This window comes from Rhodamnia argentea, chromosome 1 (assembly GCF_020921035.1).
Source record: "Rhodamnia argentea isolate NSW1041297 chromosome 1, ASM2092103v1, whole genome shotgun sequence".
Taxonomy (NCBI): domain Eukaryota; kingdom Viridiplantae; phylum Streptophyta; class Magnoliopsida; order Myrtales; family Myrtaceae; genus Rhodamnia; species Rhodamnia argentea.
Window position 1 is genome coordinate 29,993,738 of NC_063150.1, and position 25,855 is coordinate 30,019,592.

At 38.4% G+C, this 25,855-nt stretch overlaps 2 protein-coding genes across 4 annotated transcripts; one reads left to right on the forward strand and one right to left on the reverse strand.

Annotated features, from left to right (window-relative positions):
• Positions 1 to 2,469: 2,469 nt before the first annotated feature.
• Positions 2,470 to 24,890, forward strand: LOC115725991 (protein prenyltransferase alpha subunit repeat-containing protein 1). Of its 3 annotated transcripts, none has more exons than XM_030655685.2 (12): positions 2,471 to 2,494; positions 19,567 to 19,675; positions 19,848 to 20,150; positions 20,826 to 20,936; positions 21,237 to 21,327; positions 22,197 to 22,265; positions 22,502 to 22,579; positions 23,165 to 23,254; positions 23,340 to 23,390; positions 23,801 to 24,037; positions 24,224 to 24,391; positions 24,478 to 24,890. In XM_030655685.2, exons 2-11 carry the CDS (start codon positions 19,593 to 19,595, stop codon positions 24,377 to 24,379), a joined length of 1,269 nt encoding a protein of 422 aa, XP_030511545.1. In that variant the 5' UTR covers positions 2,471 to 2,494; positions 19,567 to 19,592; the 3' UTR covers positions 24,380 to 24,391; positions 24,478 to 24,890. The 3 variants fall into 3 exon arrangements, with proteins under 3 accessions (XP_048134868.1, XP_030511545.1, XP_048134864.1); XM_048278907.1 differs by having other exon boundaries at positions 2,476 to 2,494; positions 19,574 to 19,675; XM_048278911.1 differs by lacking the exon at positions 20,826 to 20,936 and having other exon boundaries at positions 2,470 to 2,494.
• LOC115725990 (serine/threonine protein phosphatase 2A regulatory subunit B''beta-like) lies at positions 5,609 to 16,716 on the reverse strand. The gene is made up of 13 exons (XM_030655684.2): positions 16,114 to 16,716; positions 11,852 to 12,094; positions 11,655 to 11,760; positions 11,488 to 11,587; positions 11,240 to 11,345; positions 10,971 to 11,061; positions 9,279 to 9,420; positions 8,686 to 8,833; positions 8,417 to 8,526; positions 7,229 to 7,385; positions 6,938 to 7,063; positions 6,675 to 6,825; positions 5,609 to 6,155 (listed from the first exon to the last, which is right to left on the reverse strand). The coding sequence occupies exons 1-12, from the start codon at positions 16,264 to 16,266 to the stop codon at positions 6,685 to 6,687; spliced, it is 1,623 nt and encodes a 540-aa protein (XP_030511544.1). The 5' UTR covers positions 16,267 to 16,716; the 3' UTR covers positions 5,609 to 6,155; positions 6,675 to 6,684.
• Positions 24,891 to 25,855: the final 965 nt, after the last annotated feature.

The window sequence follows — 25,855 nt, forward strand, 5'->3', positions numbered from 1 at the left end:
GCAATTTCTTTACTCAAGATTTACTCCCATGGTTGATATCAAACCTATTTAGCTCTTTAACTAGCGTTCAAGATGATTGGTCACTTATGTTTGCAATTGCTCATTGTAATTTACGGAACTGGAGGAATAAATGATTATTTAAGGACTTTTGTCTTACCAGAGAACCCTTATGCTTGATTCTAGATCATGTTAAGGACATCTTATTAGCTCGAGTAGCAGAACATAGATTATCTCCTTGAAGGGACAAAAGAGATAAGCTTGTGGGTTGGACTGCCCCTTCAACTGGTTGGGTCAAGCTCAATTCTGACGAGGCCTCTAAAGGCAACCCGAGCCCCGCTTCGAGAGGTGGGCTTCTGCGTAATGAATCGAGCAACTTGCTTGCTGGATTTGCTCGGACTATGGGAGTATGCTCTTCGCTCAAAGCAGGATCGCGAGGTATTCTCTTGGATCTTAAAATGGCAATTTCTCTAAGCATCTGTAAACTTATTGTGGAGGTGGACTCGCAAGACGCTATTTCACTGCTCCAAAAGTCAACCCCTTTTCTCAACTTTGGTGAAACGCTCATTTCTCGGACTCAGAAATTTTTAATGTATTTCCAGCATGTCAAATTTCTACATAATTTTAGAGAGGGAAACTCATGTACCGACTCGTTAGCAAATTGGATTGTTCGCTCATCTCATGTGATGTAAATGACACCTCAGTTTTAAATAGGCCACCGAGAGATTTGATTCCTTTATTGTTACGAGTTCAGGTTAGATCAAGTTTCGTTAGGCGAATTATGGTGTAATATTTGGACTTCACCCCTTTCATTATTAAAAAAAAAAAAAGTAAAATATAAAGATGACGAAGTAGAAGGTGTCAACCTAGACATAGACCAGCCAACTGTAATCTACCGTTGCTATATGCCAAAGGTGACATCTCTCAAACAGAATGCAGAAAATAATGCTTTGCTTTCAACAGCTCCCATTTGATTATTCAAAAGCTTCAACTTGTTGCTTCCTAGGGCAATTTCAGGCGATCAAGCACTTTATAGGCTCACCAATTTACTAGAACCATCTTCATTTCAATTTTTTAAAGCAATGAAACAAATAATTTTGTTGGATTGGGAAGATGCCATTAGGAAAATTCAAGCTCATAGCCATAGACTACCTTCGTGCTGCACAAGTGATGTGGAAAAAGTGTCAAAAAAGTCATAAATCTATTGTATTGATGTCAATTCAGTCCTAAACTTTTTTTTAGTACCAATTCAATCCTAAACATTTTGCATTGGTGCTAATTCCATTCTAAATTTTTTATTGGTGTCAATTGAGTCATAAACATTTTGGATTAGTGCCAATTCAATCCTAAATTTTTACCATTTGTATCAATTGAGTCAATTCGGTCACTTTTGATCGGAGGTCGCTAACGTGGACGTCGATTTTCCTATATGGTCTATTTGGCACCGACGTGCATATTTTTTAATGTTATTTTTATATTTTCAAATATTTTAAATAATTTTTTTAAAAAATATTTAAAAAAATATTACAAATAATTGAAAAAATATTTAAAAAATTCACGTCAGAGCCAACCGTGCCACGTAGGACAATCGACGTCTACGTCAGTGATTTTCTGTCAAAATTGATCGGATTAATTTAATTGATACAAATGCAAAAAGTAGATAGCTTTAGTGAGAAAACCCTTCTTCCTCCATAGCTCCCACGCCACCCCACCCCACCCCTTCCCTTCCCTTCCCTTCCCTTCCCTTGCCTCTTCCTTCCTTCCTTCCTTCCTTTCTTTTTTTTTTTTTCCGGACATGGATGCGGCTGAGCTTCAACGTCGACCATGCCACATAGTGGCGATGCCTTTCACCGGGGGAGAGGCCACGTCAATCTCACGATGAACCTCTATGTAAGATCCTAGTTTCCTCCAGAAGCAGACAACACCCTCCTCTCATCATCACCTTCGTTTTCTCACTAAAGCCATCTGCTTTGACCAGAGCATCAGTGATAATTTTTATATTGGTACAAGTGAAGACTCGGGCTTCTTGCTGAAACTTAATCAACCCTCCAGTTTTTACCCATTCCAGATCCTTCAAAGCCCAAATTATGCCTCAGAAAAAACCAAACAGCGGCATCATTCAGCAAGCACTGTAATTACCACATAGCTAAAGCTGTCCAATCAAGACAGAAAAAAAAAATGCCTAAACATTATCGCGCTGACTTCAAACCAGCAAAGTCTCGTACTAGCAGTCTTGCAGCAATCGACCGTGTAAGAACACTACTCGTTTGCACATCTTTGACAGGAAAGCGAACAACAAAACTTCTTCAGAATCATCTTTCTTCAAGCAAATCAAGCTTTGAAAACACCGAAAAAGTAAGAAAAAGCGATCACCTGAGAAACACGAGGCCAAGAACTTCAGAGCCCCACGCGATGAAAGCTTGCGGCGAGGCCGCCGACGATGGAAAAGCATCAGCAGCGAGATACAGGGCAGAGAGAGAGAGAGAGAGAGAAAGAGGTTATGATCCGTACGGGAGAATCGGGCGGCGGGTGCAGGCACGGACTCTGTTACTGCGTACATCGTTCAGCTCAGGTGGATATAGCTGTAGAGAGAGAAGGAGAGAAAGTAGCCGTCGGACTCGCTTCCACTCCGCTCTAGAGAGAGAAACCCAGTGCGCCGCTACCGCCGTGAAGTTCACCCGAATTACGGAACTGCCATTCCAAACCACGTCTGACGAAAGGCGGGCTCGAGTTTGAGCGGAATTGCGAAAGTACCATTTACTCATTTAGGCGAGTTTTAATTTGTTTTTTCTCCGATCGATTTTTTCTAAATGGGTAAATAACGCAAATGAACCCTAAACCGTGACTCGACGTGCAGTATCATCTTTGAAATTTTAATTTATTCGATATGATTTATGTACTTTAGCCTGACGTGCAATGTCGTTCCTAAACTTTTAATTTATCCAATATGATCCTTTGATTTTTGGGACATGATTCAATTTAGTTTCTGAACTATATGAAAATTCCCAATGTTGTTGTTCTATTAATTCAAGTCCAAGGAAAACATCAAACATTTTCATACGGTCCATGAATTAAATTGAACCATGTACGAGAAATCCAGGGATTACATTAAATATTTTCATACGGCCTATAGACTAAATTGAATATGCATCAGAAGTTCATGTATTACATTGAACAAATTAAAAGTAAAAGAACGACATTCTATGTTGGGCTAAAGTATATGGACAGCATTGAACAAATTTAAACTTCATAAACAGCATTACACGTAGGATTAAAATTCGGAGATCATTTGCGACATTCATACGGTCCATGGTATATGGGCATAAATTTGAAGATCCGCGCGAGTTCGTGAAACACACCATTCTTAACGGCTTATTAGGATTCTCCATTTTTGTTTAATAGAATTGACAATTTCCTTAAAAAGCTCATGCCGAACGGGAATTTTAAAGCGTTCATTACGATCACGCGCATTAGAAGGGACGTCGCTAAACGGGCATGGTATTAAGATTACGATTGATTAATTTAACTAAGTAACTCATAAAACTAATGCGATCCTCTGTTTTCATACATGGGTGATGCATGTTGTTCTCATCTCACCCTGGATTCCATGCAATCCATTTGCAACTTAAAACCAAATGCCTCTCTCCAGTGAGAAAAAAATATACACATGAGTATCATCGATGGCTGTGGCGATCTTCCGTCCGCGTGGTCGCAAATTTATCATCGCGGCATAGTTTGTGATCCCGATCGCTAGATGATACAAAGGAAAATGTACGAATGCATCCATGAAACTCGGATCTCGAGTAAATAAAAGAAAAGGTTAATATCACGAAAAACGCCAAATCGGTATACTTGTGATAAATTTATCCAAAACTTTTTTTTTATCATAAAAAAATTTCAAACCCATACACCTATAACAAATTTACCCTAAATTATTTTTTTGACCGTCAAAAATCCTAAAATGGTATGCCTTTGACAAATTTATCTCAAATCGACACACCTATGGCAAATTTACCCTCCGTTAGTTTTCGTTAACTTTTATCGTTAAATTTGATGAATTGGATGATACATGGCAATCGTCAGGGGTATACGTTTGGGATTTTTACCCTTTATTTATCACAAGTGTATCAATTTGAGATTTTTCGTGGTATTAATCTAATTTAGCGAAAGCTAACGGAGGGTAAATTTGTCATAGATATATCAATTTGGGATTATTGGTGGTCAAAAAATTAGTTTGGGGTAAATTGGTCACATGTGTACTAATTTGGGGTTTTTGGTTGTTGAAAAAATAATTTGGGATAAATTTTTCACAAGTATACCAATTTGGGATTTATCATGATAAAAAAAATATAGTTTTGGATAAATTTGTCATCGATGTACCAGTTTGAGGTTTTTTATGGTAAAAAAATAGTTTGGGATAAATTTATCATATACGTACCGGTTTAAAATTTTTCATGGTACTAATCCTAAAAGAAAACATCGTTTTTTTTTTCCCTCGATTTGACTCCTTGCGATAATTCGCCTCAAATTGGCCTTCGGTACATGAATTTCCGGCGACTCGAGTGCCGGAAAGTTTATTTTCGTATTAAGGAACTGAGAATTTGACATACCCATGAGCAAAGTGTAAAAGCACTGAGATGGCAGGGCAATAAGGCGTCATTGCATGAACCATTAGGAAGAAACATATGTAGGCTCACCTGAAAAAGATGGTGGGCTCCTCTGCTCTTGGTTCTTCATTTTCTATGCTATCGGTTGAATTCCTGAACTCATCACGTTGTGCTTACTTACTCCTAGACCACATTACCAGGTACCCTTATCTACGTGTCAAGTTCTAATTGGACCAGACGGCGCTTTGAAACTACCAACTATTTTCTCCAGATTTATAACTAGCAAATCCTGCGAAATGATTTGACCTAAAACGAAAAAAAAACAAAAAAATTCCTGCTAAATGCCGCCCTCATGAAATGGAAATGTAATCCTGCGCATCTGTTTCAGCTTTCCCAGCAATTCTGTCTGAAATTTTGGGCCATCACATTGTTCTTTACCATATCCAATCTTGACGAAGCAAAAATGTGTGCAGATCTACCTGTATCCTGCTAGAAGCCCCCGGGGTTAACATCATTCGAAGTCAAGTGTCGTCAGAACCAAAGAAAGAAGTCAAAGTCGATGATGTCTGTTCTGTATCTCCAATTGAATTCGGTGTGATGTCATTGCAAGGCATCCCGTGCGATCTGGACTTCTGCATGCCACTCAAATGAACGCGGAATACAAGAAATAAATAAAATCATAATGTCAAGTGATGAGCATCAACAACATGAGAACAGTCCTTCCAGCAACATAAAGAATTTCGACAGCATGAAGGGATCAGACTGTCTTACTATGGCTCAAGACACGGGAGATTTCTCTCAGACATCAGATATGCACATGCACACGTGCTTTGAACACTAGTCCAAAGACAGAACAATAACATAGAATACACCTTATAACCTGTGGATCCCGCATAAATTTCTGTTGTTCCATTTCGGTGGCGGCAAGTTCACAAAAATCTCCTCGCATCTACTCCATTAAAAACCATCAAGAAAGATATCACTTTGAACAAGAGTCAAGGCGATTCAATCAAAACCGTCGCATCATCTAATAAGTTATTAATTATCAATATATGAACAAAATTTGCTAAAAGATTGGACTCTAAAAAGACAAAAATGTGCCTACCTACTTAACACTCGGTAAACGAACAAACACACTTAAGTTTTGCTTAAGCAACAACCTATGCTCAAGAAGGGATGACCAACCCACTACCATAGGGCAAAAAATGACATACCATACACATAAGAATAGAAACTCGATGTCTCCTGGACTACCCCTTTTGGGTCTTTACACACTTAAACTCTCTCTGCTTACACCTTGGAAGAAACTTTGCCCTCAAGCTATGATGCTCCGAAATACTCCACTGTTAGTACCGCGCTATCAGTCAGCTAACACAAAAAAATAAACCAAAGGCCATCTTCTGAAGGGAAATCCAAGATAAGACCAAACAGCTGACACCAAGTTTGAGTTCTGATGGATGCACAGCCACTTCTGGTTGAGTTTCGCAGGGACGACTCCTCAGCCCAGCCCAGCAACTAGCCTGGGGAACGATCGAAGCTTCTATTCATAACCTACAGGAGGAGAAAATTAAATCAGAAATTCTAAGAGAACGAGTTCAAGAACGAAAAATGGAAGCTAAATTAGTTAGCAAAGATGCATATCTCAGACAAAAGGTGTCCTACTTTCTTTATTAGTCATTAAACATGGAAAACGACCAGACCAAGAAAGTAAAGAAAAAGTGTTCCGCATTAACACACTGCAGATATCAGCTGGGCATATTGTGGGAACTTTGCTTGGGCACAATCTCTCGAGCAGGCAGCATTTAGATCTAATGAGCATGTTGTGCAGAAAATGACATGCTTCAAGCATGAATCATGAACTTCCATCCCATTTTTAATTTTTCTGAAAAATTATCAAAGGGGACTGTTCAAAGCAGTAAAGAAAGTTTATCCTAGGATGAAGTTGCATTAATCTAACTAGCCACAGCCTTGAAGGAATCCATTAATTTATCAAATTTCAATGTTCCATTCGACAAACCTGAATGATGCCCATACTGCTATCTTAAGATATTTGCAGGAAATCTAACTCACCTAGGTGGTCTCAGAAGGGAGCCTCAAGTGATTCATCCCAAACTTCTGCACTTCCATTGGATGCATCTTCGACATCTTCTTCCATTGACAGCCTAATATATTCTCTGTGCGCAAAGCGATCCCACTCAGTCAAGGTAGGGTTCTCCCTCTCCTGTTTCATGTCAAAAAAGAAAGAGAAATTATCAACCACAATAAACCTGGCAAAGAAGCATGACCGTGATTCTTCCTTGTTGAAATTCATAAAAAAGAAATTAAGCATATACCTGACGAATCAGAAATGGATCACGAGTTTCAAAGGCCATAAATTTATTGAGGTTGAATAGGATATTGAAAACACTTCCAGAGAGTTTACAACCTTTCAGATCATGTAGTGTGATGTAACTCTCATTCTGCAAGCAAGGAAACTTCAGGTGTTACATGCATTAGTGCATTCAGAAATAAGCATGAGAAGATGTTTGCATTTCAGCACCTAGTTGAATAAGTGTCTCCATGCCCAACTACAGCATGGTTCAAATAGTAAACCCAGCAAAATAAAAAGAAGGAAGCGGTTAAACCTCAGGTCCAATCATGTCAATGATCTGGCACAAAATATCCTCAAAAAGAACTGGTTCTTGTGCCATGCATTCCATTCGATGCAACTGTTCCTCATAAAAGAATTGCATTTCATTCCTTGTTAAAACTCCATTGCCATCCAAATCTATGCACTTGAACCTACACAAAAAAATCCAACCTCAAAAGGTGTATTGAAGGAAACAAGATGGCTCACAAACAGATCAAGATAAAGGAAATAGTTAACTTGCTTTTTCCCATTTTCTGTATCTTACTAGTGTTAGTAGCTAATAAGGATTCCAAAAGGACAAAAAATGAAGTGCAGAACATTCCACCATCTAATTACTGCTTTTTCAGTGATAACGACATAGCAGGAACCAATACTTTCACTGCGATAAATGAAACTAACAGGACATTAGCATAAAATGATGAATGAGCATCAGCTTGAGAGATAAAGCACTCTATTTAGGTACTAAGACCAGTGCACCAGCGAAAGGAACTATCATTTGACTGGCTCCCTTATTTTACAATCTAAGTTAAGTGCACGAATTGTAGGATAAAAAAGTAAAACATAAAGATGATGAAGTAGAAGGTGTCATCCTAGACATAGATCAGCCAAGTATATTCTACAGTTGTTATATGCCAAAGGTGACCTCTCTCGAATAGAACTCAGAAAATAATGCTTTGATTTCAACAGCTTCCATTTGATTATTCAAAAAGCTTCAACTTGTTGACTCTAGGGCAATCACAGGCAATCAGCTACTTTATAGCCTCACCAGTTAACTGGAACCATTTTCATTTCAATTTCTTAAAGCAATGAAACAAATAACTCTGTTGCATGAGAAGATGCCATTAAGAAAACCCAAACTCACAGTTATAAACTACCTTGCTGCTACACATGTAATGGCCTTGAGAAAACCATAAGATTTTATCCCACACCATTTGGTAAAAGATAGCTTCTAAATTCTTACCACAACATTTAAAGGTGATACGGAAATTTTTATTCCCCACCAAATATGGAGCCTAATGATTTTAGGATGATTACAATCTTTTACTAACTAGTTAACAAAGAAATATTTCCATCTGACGGCCTGAGTAAATAGTAATAATTTGATCCCGTCATAATTTACGATACCCCAACTTTTTTATACTCAAACATGATATCTTATTTAAAGGTATTCCAGCCGCAATACCAATATTCAAGACTAGGCTCAGATGACTTATCCTCCTCAGATATTATGAAGTAAACAAAATCTTCATATCCCATCTTTCCTTCAACTTTGCTCGTAAACTTCCTCGGAACCTGAGATTACAAGACAAAGCTATCAAAGAGAAAATCCTTGATAAAGAGAAGAAAAGAGTACAAGTAAGAAAGCACGGGACAAAGGATTCCATTTCCTTTGCAAGGATTCAAATTACTTTTCTCCAAAAGAAAAAGAAAAGCGATCCAGCTAACACAAACCTGAGAAAATATCCTGTCGACTATTCGGTAAGTCAACGCATGGTTACCATATCTAATAAGGTTCTCCTTGTCAATTAAGAAATCGTGATCCGCGTCCAGCTCCCAGAACTTGCAGTATATTACATAGAAATGCTCATAAGAGAAATACCTGATGCAAAGAATAATATAAGTGCCAAACGCCCCAAAGATAATATAACAAGAAAATTTCATACCATCATTCGCTCAAACTTTTTAGTCACTACTCAAATTCATAGTTAAGATGCCTGACTGAACACGGCCAAATAAACTACTTCATTTCCAATGTAAACATATTAAATCAAGATAATATAACAAGAAAACTTCACACCATCGCTCACTCAAACTTTTTAGTCACTACTCAAATTCATAGTTAAGATGCCTGACTGAACATGGCCAAATAAACTACTTCATTTCCGATGTAAACATATTAAATCTTTTCAGCACAACTTCAAGAAGTTGTGTTTAAATGGCACTTACCTGCATTTAATACAAAAATTGACAAATTATAAGCCCTGTGTGTGAGGGAAGAATTATGACATCTTAATGGAAGCATCTTCAGTTAATAATCAACCTACCTCAATACTTTGTTGATATCTTCTTCTTCATCAGCATGTTGCATTGCATCAATTAAGTTTCCACGTTTCAGCTCCCTCAGGGTAAGTTGCCCATTTCCACACCTATTTATGTAGTAAAATATTCGGTATATTACAGTTTCAGCTGCAAAGAAAATGAAGAGTTGTATCATATAATGAGGAATGCCTTCAGTATATCTGAAAGAGCACTCAAGCTTCACTGCGATATACAACATCTGCTTAGGGTTTTATGTTCTATCTGCGTCATGCAGCAGCTCATAAGTTAAATTCAGCAACTCTAAACTTAAATACAGGTAAAGAATGACAGATACCGAGCAAAGAGCAAAAGGTCACCGGACTGAACGGAAAATGAAACTGCTGTGATTGCAAAACCCAATTCATACCTTTTAAGTTTCCTTTCAAGAAATATATAGACAGCTAGTTCCAATCAAATGAAAAGAAAAGAAGAGTTTTGTCCCCAATCAAGCTAATTGAAAGGCGGAATAAAAGGATCAGTAAGAGTTAACAGTATTGTCTTCTAAAGAAATATGGAGCAGAAATATTACTCCCATTTTTTTTTTTCTTTGCCAACATAGATAGCACTATGCTGAATTTACCAAGGTTTTTAGCTATATGTACCAAGTTATCCTAAGAGAAAAAAAGCAGATATAGCAACCAAAACAGTCTCTTCGTTTATACAATTTCCATGGGCCAACTGAGTTTATATTGAGCATTGGATCATTTATCTTACAATAAATCTGAGACTAGAAAGTGTTCCATCATCTTAACCAAGTGGAGCAAGGCAATAATTAAAGGAAACTCACACTTTTTTTGTTTTTTGACCACCAAGGATAGCCATTTGAAAAACACATAAATTCAAAGAACCAGAAAACCAACCAAATATCAACAGTAAAAGAAGGAGAAATTTTCACAGTTTGAGTACTACCCGTTAACCAAGAGGAGTGTTTCATTAGGGTACCAAACAGTTGAGCTACTTCAGCTCAAGTAATGAGTTCAAGCAGCATGAACATCAACTGCGAACCTTGTTCTTGAAAACAATTAAATTAACCAACTTGTGACCTAATCAGGTAAATTAAACTTTTCCACGTTTTAGATATCTTCATAAGCTTCACGTAAGTAACAGCATAATTATATTCAAATTATATGTCAGTTGAAACTCAAGTTTGACTCCAGCAAATCTTCAAATATTTCTCAAGCTCCACATAAAACTTAGTTTTTGCTTATTGAGGCTGAACGCACCAAATGCTTTAGTGAGCCCACCTCACGTCATGTTTTGAGCTTAAAAGTTTTGACTCAAGATAAGTTTGAGGAATAAATTGTGTCAACACAACCAATATCGTAAGAAAGAAAACTTTAAATTAGAACCGGAAAAGGAATAGAAAACATAAGGAAAATCCATAGATATCCAGTGTACAAACTATATTTCCGCTTGACACATCACAGTTTAATTAATCGTGCAACTTCATCCACAGAGCTTGAACTTGTACTTTTACTTGCTGATAAGGCTGCACCTTCTGCAATAATTCGATAATATCCAAACATGCAACTGTGTTGCAGCAAAAGTTGAGTTCCAAAATTGGTCGTACAAATTTTATTTGGCCAGCGTTCATTTATAACAGGAATTAACTTTGACCACAGAACTAAGGGAAGCTGATCAATGGTTTTAGAACGAACCATATCTATCCTGAAACTCAGGCGTGCTTTGCAAAAACTCCAGACCTGGATGAGTGGCCAAAAGTTCTTGAAGCACAGGTCTAAAGTCATCCTGTTATTAAAAAAAAGGAATTTTGTAAGAGACAATTTAAGAGCCTAACAGTGTAACAAAAGCAAATTTGCCGAAATCAAAGGAAATATTATATCATCACCAATTTCCATAGTAAAACACCCATTCTAATAACCAACAAAGACTACAATGTATAAGAAGGAAACAGACAGCAGCAAACCTGAGTAAGATGTCTGAGCTCTGGTTGCTTCAAAATAGTAAATATCTGAGTAGGTATATCCTTTGTCAACATATTGCCAGTGACCCAATAATCAATAAATGCATCCCTGAAGAGCATTTAATAGAAAACTTATACAGAAAAACATAACACAAAGTTTTGCTAACAAATCAATATCTTGCATACTTCTGGTGTAGATAGTTTGGAAGGGGTGTCAAATAATTTGTATTTGCCTGGTTAGGAGTGCATACCTCATCACAAATCCAGTACCGTTAACATCAATTTTTCGGAACAGAGATGTTGAGAAGAATGATGGCAGCTTGCATATTTCCCGAGTTACAAGCTTGAACTCTGTAAGACCAGAAAACAATCAAAAGACCACTTCTAAGTGTGTCACATGGACTGAAGAAGGTCTCACCATTTATCTGCAATCCTTCTGAACGACCATAGAAAAAATGATTGATTCTATACAAACATTGTTCTTTCAGTTCAACTGGAGGGGGTTGACCATTCTTAAAGTAAAACTGCAACAGCAGAAGCACAAAAAAATTCATCATCAAAGGGCAGGAGAGGATTAAAAAGCTTAGGCCATACAACTTATAAGAATTAGGGAACCTGGGGGATTATTTCTCTGACTGGCTCACTCACTACTTTCAAGGGAGAGCCTAAATTGGAAGGAACAGCTCTCTGCTTTGTCGTGCGAGGAGAACCAGAAGTACTTCTTGGAGAAAGTGGAGGCGCACTGCCAGCAGGAAATAGTGAAGGTAGTGAATTGCTTGCAGAAGTAGTTGCAGAAGAAGAATTTCCAAGGGCATTCAGAGGATGACCTGCCTTTGCATCATTAAGCAATGATGTCACCTACACCCATCAAAATAGCAGCATCAATAAACACCTGACCGTCAACACTAGTTGAAGTCAATAAAAGTTATGCTTCAAGACGAAACAATATGAACTGCCCTTATATTTAATAGAAAAGTGAAACAAATTATCCCAAAACACTCGCACAGAATGAGGACCAATTGAACGAACCGCAAAGATGATGTGGTTCACAAGATTCAAGAATAAAAAAAAAAAAAAAAGCAAAAGCAGCACAATCCACCACAAAATACCCCCCCAAACTGAACAGAGAGTATAACAAGTATGATAAAGTTTGCTGCCTTTTACGTAATGGATTCTCCAAAAAGGCAGTTGGAAGTTAACCTCAAAGTAAAATTTGTTTATCGAAGATGAGTTCTCATAAGGCATTAAAGGTAAGGCCAACTTAGATCCCACTGGCCATGATGGAGGACAAGATAAGGGATTTGTGTTGTCAACTGCAACCGCCCACTATCGAATATTATTGTTTACCGGTATGCAAAGTGAAATTCGACAAATATCCCCAACTTATCATTTAGCGGTGTGCAAAGTGATGCTTAACAAATATCCCAAACTCCAGTGCCACTCTTGCCAATGGCCATCAATTTGAAAATTCTCAAAATTTGCTTCATACTAAAATAAATTCCACATCATAGAACAAAAACCATTCAATTCGGCCCCCCCCAGACCCACAACCCCAACAGCCCCCACACACAAACCCCAGTAAAGAGTTTGACAATGAAAATCAATACCATACAGTTCAAATCCAGTTCACATACCAATTCTTCTAATAATCAGAAAGGCAAGGAGAATATGCTTGTAATGATGAGCTTCAACAACGCTAAGAAACCAAACAAATGGAGATGGTAATCTTTTATGCCGTTGAAAACTGACTCGGCAAGCATGTAGCACATCAGTATTCAGCAGGGAATTTATTTCTTGGAAAGTCAAAAATCTTAATTAAAGAGCGTGAAGGGGTGCCTGCATTTACCACATCATGAAAGAGATCCAAAAATTTCAAGAACTGAGTACCCAAAGGGCTAGTGCTGAAGACTCAAATGTAAGGGTGCCTAGCTATCGATCTTTTACAGCAACCACACGACTTTCTTTGCTTCAGGGAGATTTCCAATTTCTTTATCCAAACAACAGAGAAACGTGAAATTTCCACTTTTACAAGAAGAAATCCTTGACCAAGCTGCAAGTTCCCCTCTCAGAAATCCCAAAATGGCCCAACTGTTGCGGAAAGAGTGGCATGGCTTGTTTCCAAGATTTTCAATTTCAGAGCAATGTTAAAGAAGATGAGATATGAATTGTAAATTCTGCATATTGAGGGAATGCCTACTGGACAGCAGTAGCACCTGACCTGGTTTCTTTATTTCTACTTACTCATGAATCCAAGGCAAGCACTCCTTAAATTACAAAGCTCTTCCTTCCAGTGCTCTAATTTCCAAGAAATAATCAATGGAAAATGAAGATGGTCACCTTCTGTTTTGTCCAGGAAATAGATCCTACAAGGTTATATTACTGTAGAGTTCCCCTCCCCGCTGTGCAGCCACTACGCATGTTCACTTTCCCAATCTTAAGCTTCCTGGAGAACTCTAGGTCCCACACCGTTCCTCCATCTGCCTGTAATATTTATTTGCGAAAGCATCCTCTTATCCTCATAGCTATAAAAAACCAAGGAACTGCTATCCTTTTGATTTGATCCTTCTAGAACAAAAATCATATACCCACAATGCACTCTGAGTTCTGTGGTTGCCAGGAATCCTCCTATTCCCTACTCATTCAGCCATCTCAAATGGCTCAATTCAATGCTACCCCCTCATGGACATCTGGCATCATAACAAGCGCAAAATGCCATTGCCCAAAACATCTCTCCAGAATGGCAGATCACAATTTGCCATTTAGCAAGAAGAGCTTTTCTGGAACTTCCATGACTAAACCTCTTGAAGTAATCAACAGCACTTACTATATGGCCATTTCACTATGGACAGTTTCTAGTCTGTTCAATAGAAACTTCTAAGTAAATTATTAATGAGTGTGTCTGCTGCCCTTTAAACTTAAGAATGCTTCTAACGAGCACGTTCTCTAGAGAACCTTTCTATTGATGAGTTCCCATGAGCTTTCTCCCTTCCCTTACCACACAAAAGAAGTATATCAAGTGCACCTAATGCATTAGCATGGACAACTTAATGGATACCAGATGAGCTCACCATATACGCACGTTTATATGATATATGTCTATATAGTGTCACCTTTGACAAGCATCTGGTCTTGAGAAAGTAGTTGCACTCATGCCGAAAGCAAATTACGAAATAGGGAGGGGAAAGATTTCACAAAAACCTCATGGTGTTTAATGATATCTGACATAAAGCCCATGTTTCTGGAGACCTCAAGTGCACTCCCCTTTAGAAGTATGGGTCCTACCTATTCGACCTTAAATGTTAACTATACATGTACTTCAGCCAAATTCATATAACACCAAGTGTTGTCAAATTCACTAATAAAATATACATGATAGAATTTTACTAAATGAAGGGATATCCGAATCGAATTTTGCTTGCGTGTTTGCAAAACTAGTATACATATAAGAATCAACTGAGATTTGATTCCATGAACATGTATTCTATTCACAGCCCATGTTTGCAAAATCCAACCAAGGTGAACTGAGATCCCGGAATAAACACAGTTTTTCAGATGTAAAGTCTGCAATTATCTTTCTTTTGTATGAGAGTAATCTATTCATCTCTTGGCAAAATATGGCGGAGAGAAGGAAACAGCTACCTGTTAGTATTCTGCAACCTCAGATCCAGTCGAAGGGCGATATAGAAGTTAATTCCAGATCAGTAAATCCAAACAAGGTCAAATTGGCACTAGAATCACAATTAGTCAGGATGGGCATAACTTCTTGAACCATCATGGCAGATACTTTCTTCCCCTCATGAATGCTTCCCTCATGGTCAATGGCAATACCATATGTGCTTTCTAAGCTTAAGAATCCTAAAGCCACCATCTACCCACTATGAGAAACCTCAACCATTCATCTTTTCTCCACAACCATTGACTAGCATGATCAAATGAATGTATTTATTACCATAAAAGCATGATCACCTGGCAATATATCTGCCATTTTATGACTATTTCTACGAGGAAACTGATCGTGTAACCTGTTGCACAAGCTCCCACCCTTTGCAATCTTCAAATTACACAATTAATAACTCCAGTTATTCTTGCCAGCATGTACTAGATTTGCTTAATGGAGTGGTTCTTCACACTTAAATGCATTATGTATTAGCCCCATTCATCTTTTCTCCACGACCATTGACTAGCATGGTCAAAGGATTATAGTATTACCATAAAAGCCTGATCACTTGGCAATATGCAAAATATACATGTAATCTGTTGTACGAGCTCCCACCACCTTTGCGATCTTCAAAGTACTCAATTAATACTTCTGGTTATTCTTCCCAGCATGTATTAGGTTTGCTTAGTGGACGTGGTCCTTCGCACTTCAATGCATTATGTTTTAACCTCGATGTTACCATGCTGATGTCCAATGAATGAATTGAACGCTCGTAGTTTGAAACGTTATGAAAAGCTTCATGTGCATAAAAACTTTATCCTATTTAGATGAGGTGACAAACAAAATCACATGATACCAAAACACATGCATCGTGGTTTAAATGCATAGAGCAACACCTTTTACCCATCCGCCCATCAGGTCTCCCACTATCTCTTCTCTGCTACCAAAACATGATGATCAATCAACAAACATTCAACTTCAACAAGAAGATTAACCATGCCATCAGTCATGACAGCCAAACAACTAACAGCTTGCCAAAACTAATAATCAACAAAATACAGTCGGCCCAGCAAATTTGCCTCGAACAAGAGTGGTGACAAAGATACATCAAACGAGGAAAAAGAAAAACACCGAATTACTACAAAGGATCACATGAAAGCAACTATTTGAAATGCACGCGCAGAGCATACTCGAATTACAACAGCTACGAGACGCATACCAGGCGATTGGTCTCGGGAAGTGAGAGCCACTGGTCGAAGATTTTGTCGACGAAGTTAGGGTTAGATTTGAGAGCCAGGGGGGACAGCTCGCCGAGTTGCAACAGGTCCGCGTCCAGAGCCGCGACATCGCCAGCCACAATGTCCATGTTCATCGAATCCTACACCAAGCTCTCATCCACAACGACTCGAAGCAAAAAAAAACCACATACAGAGAGCACCCCGGACACAAGATCGCCGAACCCTAGGATTCAAAAGACGAAGCTTACGGAGTTGCACCTCGATCACTTCGGGACCGCGGTTTCTATATATATACACAAGCGATTTTTGGAGAGTTGTGAAGCGAACGAAGAGGATCGGGAATGTAGCCGCCAATGTGAAAATCTATGGAATTGAAGAATTTATCGCGCTCCGAGAAAAAGAACCGAGGTGGTGGCGAGCGGGGAGGAGGGAGGGGGAAAGCGAGAGAGAAAACGATGGAAAGTGAGGGAAAATTCAGGAAAATTCCTGCTTAGGGATTGATGCAATCAGAGAGAAAAATTCAATTTACCCGAGAAAATTATTCCTGGGACAAAATTATTTGTAGAGAGAGGGGGTGGGGGAAGGGTTAAGTAAGCACCTGATGATGGCGCAGGGAAGGATGGGGGAAGAAGAAGATGGACTCGGACTCCGGTTCGCACGTGACTTGTCACGTGCCGTGGCCATGTGGTGCTGATTGTCGTATTTTTGAACCAAAAAATCTGTGAACTTTCTAATTATGGAGCGGCTATCCTCTCTGTCCGTCTCGTTTTTGGTTGGCAAAGCTTTGGATTTCAAGGTAGATGATGCTTTCCAAACTTACTTAAAAAAATATTTATACGATTTTAGTTACTAAATAACGTCGGTGGACTATTTATCCGGTCGATTTATATTTGAATGATTTGAATATGGTAAATTTAGAAACTTAATTTTTTTTTGCTTATGGATCAAACTAATTCAATGAATCAAGCATAGACGTAATATAATATTCGATAAGATAACTTTAATGTAACAGAAATTGAAGTATCGGTGGGCTTTCCATCTTGGTGCATGAATACTTATTCAATAACGATATGTGTTGGATGAAAAGTAAGGCCTAAAAAGATGTGTGCCGATCCATTGACCTTGAGAATCGCGCAATACCCATGCCGCACTTTGCTCGCTGTGATATTTCATGGCATACTTTCTCTTGTTCGATTCATGTTATATACAGAACGGGCTGAATTACCAATCACCGTTATATGGCAAACCATCCGACTTTAGTGGTTTTTTTTTTTTTAGTTTGAGTTTCTAGTTCTTTTTTAATACCATCCCTTTTTTTTAGTCGAAGAACTATGTTGCAAAGTTTAGACAATACATCATACCCATAATTTTCATAAATGAAAGGACGGTGCTGTATTCAGAACAGTTGGGATTTCTCGTCGTTTAACTCATTTTATTTACCAGACGAATAGAAACTTGGAATGTGTCCGTCAATCTACAAAATAAATAAATAATCTTAAACTTTCTCCTTCTCTTATAATGAAATTTGTGAATGGATTCAAACAAGGGAAAATGTTTATGTTAGTATGTTTTTAACAATCCAAAAATGCATTAAAATTATAAGCGGAAGGTTACAAAAAAAATATCGATATACAATTCTTAATTATCAAAATGGCATCGCAAATGTAACATGATGATCATAATTCCTCAAAAAAAAAAAATTTGTTTTTTTCGCTATTAATGATTTGGCTATGATGAAATCTAATCATACTTTGCTTCTTAGAATTTGCTACCAGACAAATATACAAAGGGCTGACTATCCGTAGCAACGAATTTACAAAACGGATGATCATATAATCTTCTTTCATTCATAATTTTCAGAAAGTTAATGATGACGTGTCACTAATTGTGGAAATGATGCCTGATTGATCGAACATCAACACTTTCGGCAGTCGATTCTTTATCCTTTGTTCTCATCCGAAATTTCTTGTTGACATTCTAACATAATCCGGGAAGAGAAGACTGACAGCCTCGATTCCCGATTCAACCAGATTCTCCGCGGCATCCAAAGTACGCGTTCTTCTCCTTCTTCGTCGCAATACCGCATCACGCTCTTTTTCCTTTTCAACTTTCAAAGGGCTTTTTACCTTCCCTCGGAAAAAAATCGCTCAAAACACTCTCTCCTTCTTTCCCTTGGCTCTATTAGTTTGGAGAATCCCATTGTAATCTAAGCTCGTGAAGTGGAATTTTCCAAAACCTGCAATGAAAGTTTCACCAGTTCAAGCTCGATTGAGGAAGCAAACTTAAGAAGAAGAAGAAGGAAGGCGGTATGATTTTTGTAAATGCTCTTCTCTATGTGTGAAATGGTCAAAATGATTCGGAAAACCTTCAGTGAGTTAACCGATTTCACCACGAGAAAGAGGGAGAAGAGAAATTGAAAATAGACTTTGCCATTTGCATGTGAATTTTCATGAACAACTTTAGCTATAGTTGGCTTTGGAATGTATTGATTTAGGGGACACAAGTTGATGGGGGTCATTCTTTAGTGTCTTGTTGATATGTGAAACAATTTTCTACGAATTTAGGACTTGAGCTTCTGCTGATATTTCTTTTAATCTTCAATTACCTCGGTGATGCAGGGGTAGTTTAAGAAAAGTGAAAAACTGCATTTTTTACAATCATACATTTTGTTTTTGGCAAAAAAAATAAAGAATAGGGAAAAATCCAAAAAAGGATCTGAAGCCCTCATATTTTCTCAAATAAGGACCTCAAATGAATATTGTTTCAAATAAGGGCATGAAATGCCCTCATTTTCTCAAATAACGGTCCGAAGTGAATATTATTTCAAACAATGACTTGAAATGACCATAAAATCTCAAAAAAGGGCATGATTTAAGGGCATTTTAGTCTTTTACTTATTTGATTTTTTTTTCTTTTTATTATACTTTTTCTTATCTGTTTTCTCAAAAAAAAAAAAAAAAACGGAGAAAGTGAACGTTCACAGGCGGGAGCGGCAAAGGCTAGCGGGGTCGCCGGTGGCCACAGGCGGGAGGGTCGTCCCTCTCGCCTATGTGTGGCTTTTTTTTTTTTTTAAATCAGGGAAAAGAAAAAAATGAATAAGGAAATTAAAATGTGAAATGATGAAAATGCCCTTCGGGCCATACCCTTTTTTGTAACATTATGACCACTTTAGGTCCTTAATTAAAATGTACTATGTCACTTTGGGTCATTATTTGAAATACGGTTCACTTTGGACTCTTATTTGAAAAAATAAAAGGACATCGGGGCCTTTTTTGGGTTTTTTCCTAAAGAATATTCTAGATAGCAAAAATGACTCATTCCGAATTTTCACTATACTAATTATTTTATCCTTTCTACGAGCTCGAAGATTCGATGCGGGCTGGCTTGGGCTATTCGGGCAGGCGTTCACAGCAACTTCTTCATCTCTGAGGGAGAGAGGAGAGGGAGAGGGGCACTGTAAATGGCGGACCAACCTCGCATCGACGAGGCTGGTGAGAACCCATTAGCGGAACTCGAGCTCATTCTGGAGTCCGATCCACTCATGTGAGTTTGCCGGTCGGCACGCTTCTCTCTATTTGTCGTTTCCTTCTGAAAAATGCAAAGAAAAGTTCAAGCTTATTTGTTTTCCTTTCTTTGTTTTTGTCTCGTGATCCATTCAATATCACGATATTGATAGTCGCTTTTTCTTGATGATATCTTTCTGGGTCTTTTACAGCGACGAAGTTGGATTCATTCACCCGACCCAGCTCGCGTCGCTGAACGAGGAGGGCACTGATGGCCCGGGTCCCAAAAATTTGAGGTTTTGGAGCAGGGACCGTAAGCTAGGAATTTCGACCGAGGTAATCCTGCCACTGTACAGAGAGGCAAAGCGTGCGTTTTTCGATGCGGTCCGAGATTATAAGATGCGGTGCAGCTCGTGCAGTGGTGGCGAGGATGAAGGGACCGGAAGTGACGTGATGAAGCATGGCAAGGCTTTGTTGTTGGTGAGCTCTGATTTCGGCACTGCTTGGAATTCAAGGTCTGTTTCTGGTCTAACTGTACTTTGTCATTTGCTAAGTGGGAAAAGAGTGCTCTTTTTCATCGTGCAGTAGACTTTATGTTTCAAATTGTCGTGCTTCCCTAGTCAGTCTGCTTATGTATGATATTGTGAAGGGGAATCTGTAATCCTTGGTGTATGCGTGTTTGTACCATTAACGTTGTATAAGTCATTTTTGGGAATTTATATGATGGGCACGATAATCTTGCCATTCCATTCCTAGAATTGACAAAAACTAGTACCTTTACATTAAGGCATTGGAAACTGTACTTCGGGGAAAAACTGCTTATGAAGCGGATGCTACATTATGTTTTGTGCTAGCGACATGTACACTGGTCTATTTTTGGTTCCCGGATTTTCCTAATTGGGAAATCCCTACATAAATAGTTTAGCTGGGCAATTTGGTGATTAGTACACTGCACCGAAGGTCCTGCTAAGTTCCGTGCCCCAAAATATGTTTGGTAGGATATGGTTGAGGGCCTCGAGGCCTTATTGTGCTTCTTTCCTGCCTACTAATCTCAGCTTGGAGTGAGCTAACACTATGATTATGTTGCTTTCCCTGGGTAGTTTCCATTTTGAGGCCTGGTAATTCCTTGTCCTTGTCAAGCCGGTAACCTTTTCCTGATACCTGGTCATAGTTTCTGATCTCTCATGCAGAAAGCTAGTTGCATCAAAGGAGGAGTCCTTCTCTACATACATGGATGAACTACGCTTATCAGAACTTATCCTTTCTTATTCTCCTAAAAGTGACCAAGCATGGAGCCATAGGTAATTTACTTGACTTTGTTTTTTCTATCATTTCACAAAGCGACAATATATGCTTGACTCCTCCTTTTAAAAGATGCTATACTTGGAAGGAATGTTGGACTTTTGATGATATTGTTGATCTATTATTTTCACGAAAGATTAGGTTCTCTAAGAGTTAGGTACAGGGACACCTATGGCTTGCATTCTACATATTAACTCTTCACTGGGATTTTGCCTTCCGATGATTCTCATGATTCATTTGCTGTATATGTTATTACTGCATATATAAAAAATTATCATAGTAGTCCACTTACTTGCTAGGCGTTGGGTGATCAAGAGGATTGCTGGACAAACTTCATCTCTACTGGAGATTGTTATGAAAGAGTCTGAGCTAGTGGAGAAGATAGCCGAGGTCTAATCCGAGTCCTGGATCTGGATACTATTTGATATTAAAGGTTCACTAATATTCATGTGCTGTGATTGTCTTTTTTTGATGTTGCTAGGTGTTTTGATGGTCTTAGTGCAGCTGTTTTTAACTTATTTGATAGTAGACAGCATACAGCAAAATTTATACACTGCAAATGTTTAGGTGACAGAATAGCTCTCTGCAGGTGTTCATGCGTTGCTCAGTGGAGCTTCACTTTGTCTTTTAAAATGTGAAAACCTTTAACTTCATGGTAGAGGAATGCGATAGTGATGAGATATGGTCAATGCATCAACAGGGGACTGTCAGCTTTGTACTCGCCACAATCCTGGATTATTGTGATTCCTGTTACTAAATTACTTTTGTTATGGTATCATATCCTTTACTAATTATGTGAATCCTTACATATGTGGAAATGTTACATGTGCTGTTTTGGATGTCTTCTCCATTGTGGATGCATGTTTGACATAAATTATGTTCAACTGGTTGGTCTTCTTTGTGTTTGGATGTTTAAAATCTGTTCAGATGAAAATTTTTAAATTTCAAAATACTGACTCAATTGTAGCAAAATAGATTTCACCATTTGATACGCGAGCCTTTGACATCAAATGATGAGACAAGTGATGGAATAGATATCCAATGGAAGCTTTCTCTATGTTATTTTTGTGAATTCTTCTCTAGGCCTTTCTTTATATTTTATTGTTTGAACCGGTGCAATTTATTAGCTTGGGACTTGGGACACACCTTATACTTTTTGTTTGCGTGGTAAATTGATGGTCTTGTGCTTAGAGGTTCTATCATGTGAGATATTGATGGAAGTAGCTTCTTCTTCTCAGTTGTTACTTGTCCGTGTGCAGAGATCAAAGATGAATTATCGTGCCTGGAATCATCGGTGTTGGTTGGTTTCATACATGACAAGGGAACAAGTAAGCATATGAATGTATCAATTAAATGAAAGACAATTGTTGTATGTTGAAAATTGAATAAACTAAAACCCTTGGTGAAATGTATGTGCATGATGGTGGAAGTTGACTGAGTTAAAAATAGTGTCTCTGCTTCTCGTTGAGGAGCCAATGGTTTTATGACGCTTACTTGGATTGACTTAGATGTTTTCAATTGCATGCAATTATTTACCTCTAAGGTGTTGCATGTTTACTCTCAGGTGTTAGATGAGCTGAAGAAGTCCAAAACTTGGACTGGCCTGCATGTTGCTGATAGTTCATCCTTTAATTATCGCAGAGTGAGTGCTCTGTCAAAGTATATCATACTCCCATTCCGTTGTATCTGATATGATAATTCAATTACGCGACTAAATGACACATATATGGGCTTTAAATGACGGCAAGTATTTTAAAGTATTTTCTTCACATTTACATATTAGTTTGATTATGAACGAATGATGAGCACTTCAGAATTAATTGTTGGACCAACAGTTGATATTGCCTGTCCACGCTGAAGGTACTTTTAGCAAAACGACTCCAAACCATGGATTACTTAGTAGGGTTCCACTCACAGATATGTTTTTAGAACTCGCATTGATTCATTTCTACAATTCATGCCTGCAAACTTCTATGTTGTTGCGACTCTTAGTTCTTGCTGCTTTGCTGCAACTAATTCTGTTGGCTGGGTTTGTCAGATGGAAGGAGTGTGCAATATCTTGTTTTAGTGATTACGTGATGACAGCATGATGAAAGGCATTTTGCAGTTTGACAATCACACATAATTATTGATGTCATTTTTTTTTTTTTTTTGGTCGAAATAATTCTTGATGTCTATATGCTGCAAAAGGTCACATAACTGATATTGTGTTTTGTATATGTGGTAGCGGCTTTTGACGGGGATCCTAGAGGACCTCTGCTGCAAGGAGGGAGTTGCATCTCTTGATTGCAGTTTTGAAGTTCGTCACTGTTGGAAGGTGTGACTTTGTAAGTTGCTTTAAAGCTTATATTATGTATGCATTTAAACTGCGTTTCTAATTTCACTCACTCGAATTGTCACAGGATGAGCTCGATTGGGATGAAATTTTGATAAAGAGATATGTTGGCAGAGAGGTAGAGTCTTCATTTCCTTCCTTTTATCATGTTTTATTCATCTGTATTGCTGAGGTTGGACTCAGAGAACAACTAGAGTTTCTACTGCTTTCTATTTGTTTTAGAAAAATGGATGTCCAACATCTGTCAAGAAATCCAAGGTTAGGAAAGGTCAAAGAAAGGATTACCCAACAAATATAGGCTATGTCATATCTAAAAGTAGTTGCTTATAGTTTCTATGCACTCGTTTGGGATGGCACTAATGAGGGGGCTTCTTTTTGCTAGAAGGCTGATTATGCTTTTTCGCACAAGCTAAAAGAATGAGGCCGGATCCAGAATGACATGCTCATAACTAATTTATTTGTGTTTTAAGTTCAATGTTTGAAAAGATCCTTTGATTTCCTGAGATTTCAGTACTTAAACCTTTACAGGCTTTGTGGCTCTACCGTCGCTTTCTCTCCCTGTGCTGGATAAGACATTTCACTACTCATGCCCATTCTACTTCCTGCAATTCCAATTACATTGCTGAACAGACCACGGACCCCAGCTTCTTCTTGGATAAGGAGCTGGACCTTGTCAGCTCCTGTTTGGCTGTCCAAGATGATCACTTTGATGATTTCCAAGCGCAAGCACTGTATTCCAGTAGTTATATCTTATGGTTGGCGAAGGTAATAGTCAGTTCATGCACAATGCTAGTTCTTGCCAGGTTTTATAGGAACTTAATAACGAAATATTGTTTTTCGTACTAAGAGGGAAATTCTCTCTTTATGCTTTTTTTTTTCCTTCATCATCATCATCTTCTTCTTCTTGGTCGCAAGACTCCGGTCGTACGATGATATTCCTTTCTTAATCAGCAAATGCCCAGTCCTCTTGAGATTGAACTGCGACAAAAACTGACAGCGAGGAATATGAATGACTTGCTGAGTGAATTTTGCCCCAATAGCTCCTTCCTCTGTGGGTCTTCAGCAGAAGATGCGGAAGGAACTCAAGCTGCGCAAGGGCAGCTATAGTCAGAACCATAAGTAAAATTCATACTCAGTGCTGTTCCTCTGCTCATTTACTGTGTCCAGCTGTTTTACTTATGTCAATTTGGTGGAACATTTTGCAGATATGGAACTCCAGTTCCTTATCCCTTGCATTTCGCGGAAGACGACATCAGCAGAGGCAAACACAGTCATTGGCTTTTTTCTATTTAACCCTTCTGTTTGATCTGCGCTTATTTATCTGATGGAGAAGATGGAAATATGGCAGCTACTGCTGCTTTCTCAGTAAGTTCCATAAATTAATTCTGCTATCAGGGTTTGGATGCTCACAAGCCGCTCGTTTTTAAAGTGAATTGGACATATTGTAGCTCTGTATAATGAAGCCAATGGTTCTTCAAGCCAACGGGGGATGATGGGTGAGTGATTACTTTAGCCGTTTGTTTTCAGTTTCCATCAATTTCGCCGAGCAAATCATATGCTCGGGTATATCAATGTATTTCCGAGTTTGAAATTGAGGTGCGGCTGTCGCATTTACTTTGATTACTTGTACAGATTTTATGATGGTGTCCACTGAAATGATTACGTGGACAAGATCGAACTATTAATTTTTGAACTTTATACCAGCATAAGATTAATCCTTCAGAAATTGTACTTGTACTCATCCCATCAAATTAACAGCTATAAACCTGGGAAAGAGGTCCCTGAAATATTTGGTAAAGTGATTGCATGCAAAGTAGCACATATATGGAGATTAGCTCACTAGGAAATAACTAGAAGCAAGTTTTTAAATCCTGTTGAAGGATCAAATGAGTATGCCACAAAAACTAGGAGGTCTGGCAGCTGAACCAAGAATGAGTAGGGTGAGAATAGTGAGACGTGAACAGGTGATAAAGGATGGTGGCTCTTATTGATCTGGGAATAATACTCCACATGATCCTCCGAGAGGGATTAGACTCGTTACAGAGTGGAAACTGTAATTTGGTCTCGCAGAAATGCGCCCCCGACATGTTTTAGAAGTCGCAATTAGTTGTTTTCTACCACATCAATCTTGCAGTGTCGAATGTAATACGTTTCACAGCAAGAGCGGAAACGATTCAGGTCGTCTTTGCTTGTACTCAGATTCGAACATCCAGCACGAATCTGAAAGTCTCAACCCCACCTCACATTCGGAGATGACTCGACGGGTAACGTTACTTATGGTTCCTACGATATGGTTTGTTCAGTTTAAAGGGTTCATTGTAATCATTGTTTTCGCTTTGACATCGATCAAGAAAGGGGAAACAAGGGAAGGCAAAACAGGGAAAACAAGCGAGAAAGTCAGTAAGGAATTGAATGGCCAATAAACTTTAGTTTAATATTTAATATCATCCATAAACTTATAAATTGTTCAATTTGATTCATGGATTGTCGTTCTTGGACTTTAATTTGTTCGATGTGGTCTTTCAACTTTGAGAATATGTTCAATTTAGTCTCTCAACTATATGAAAATATCCATGTAGTTAT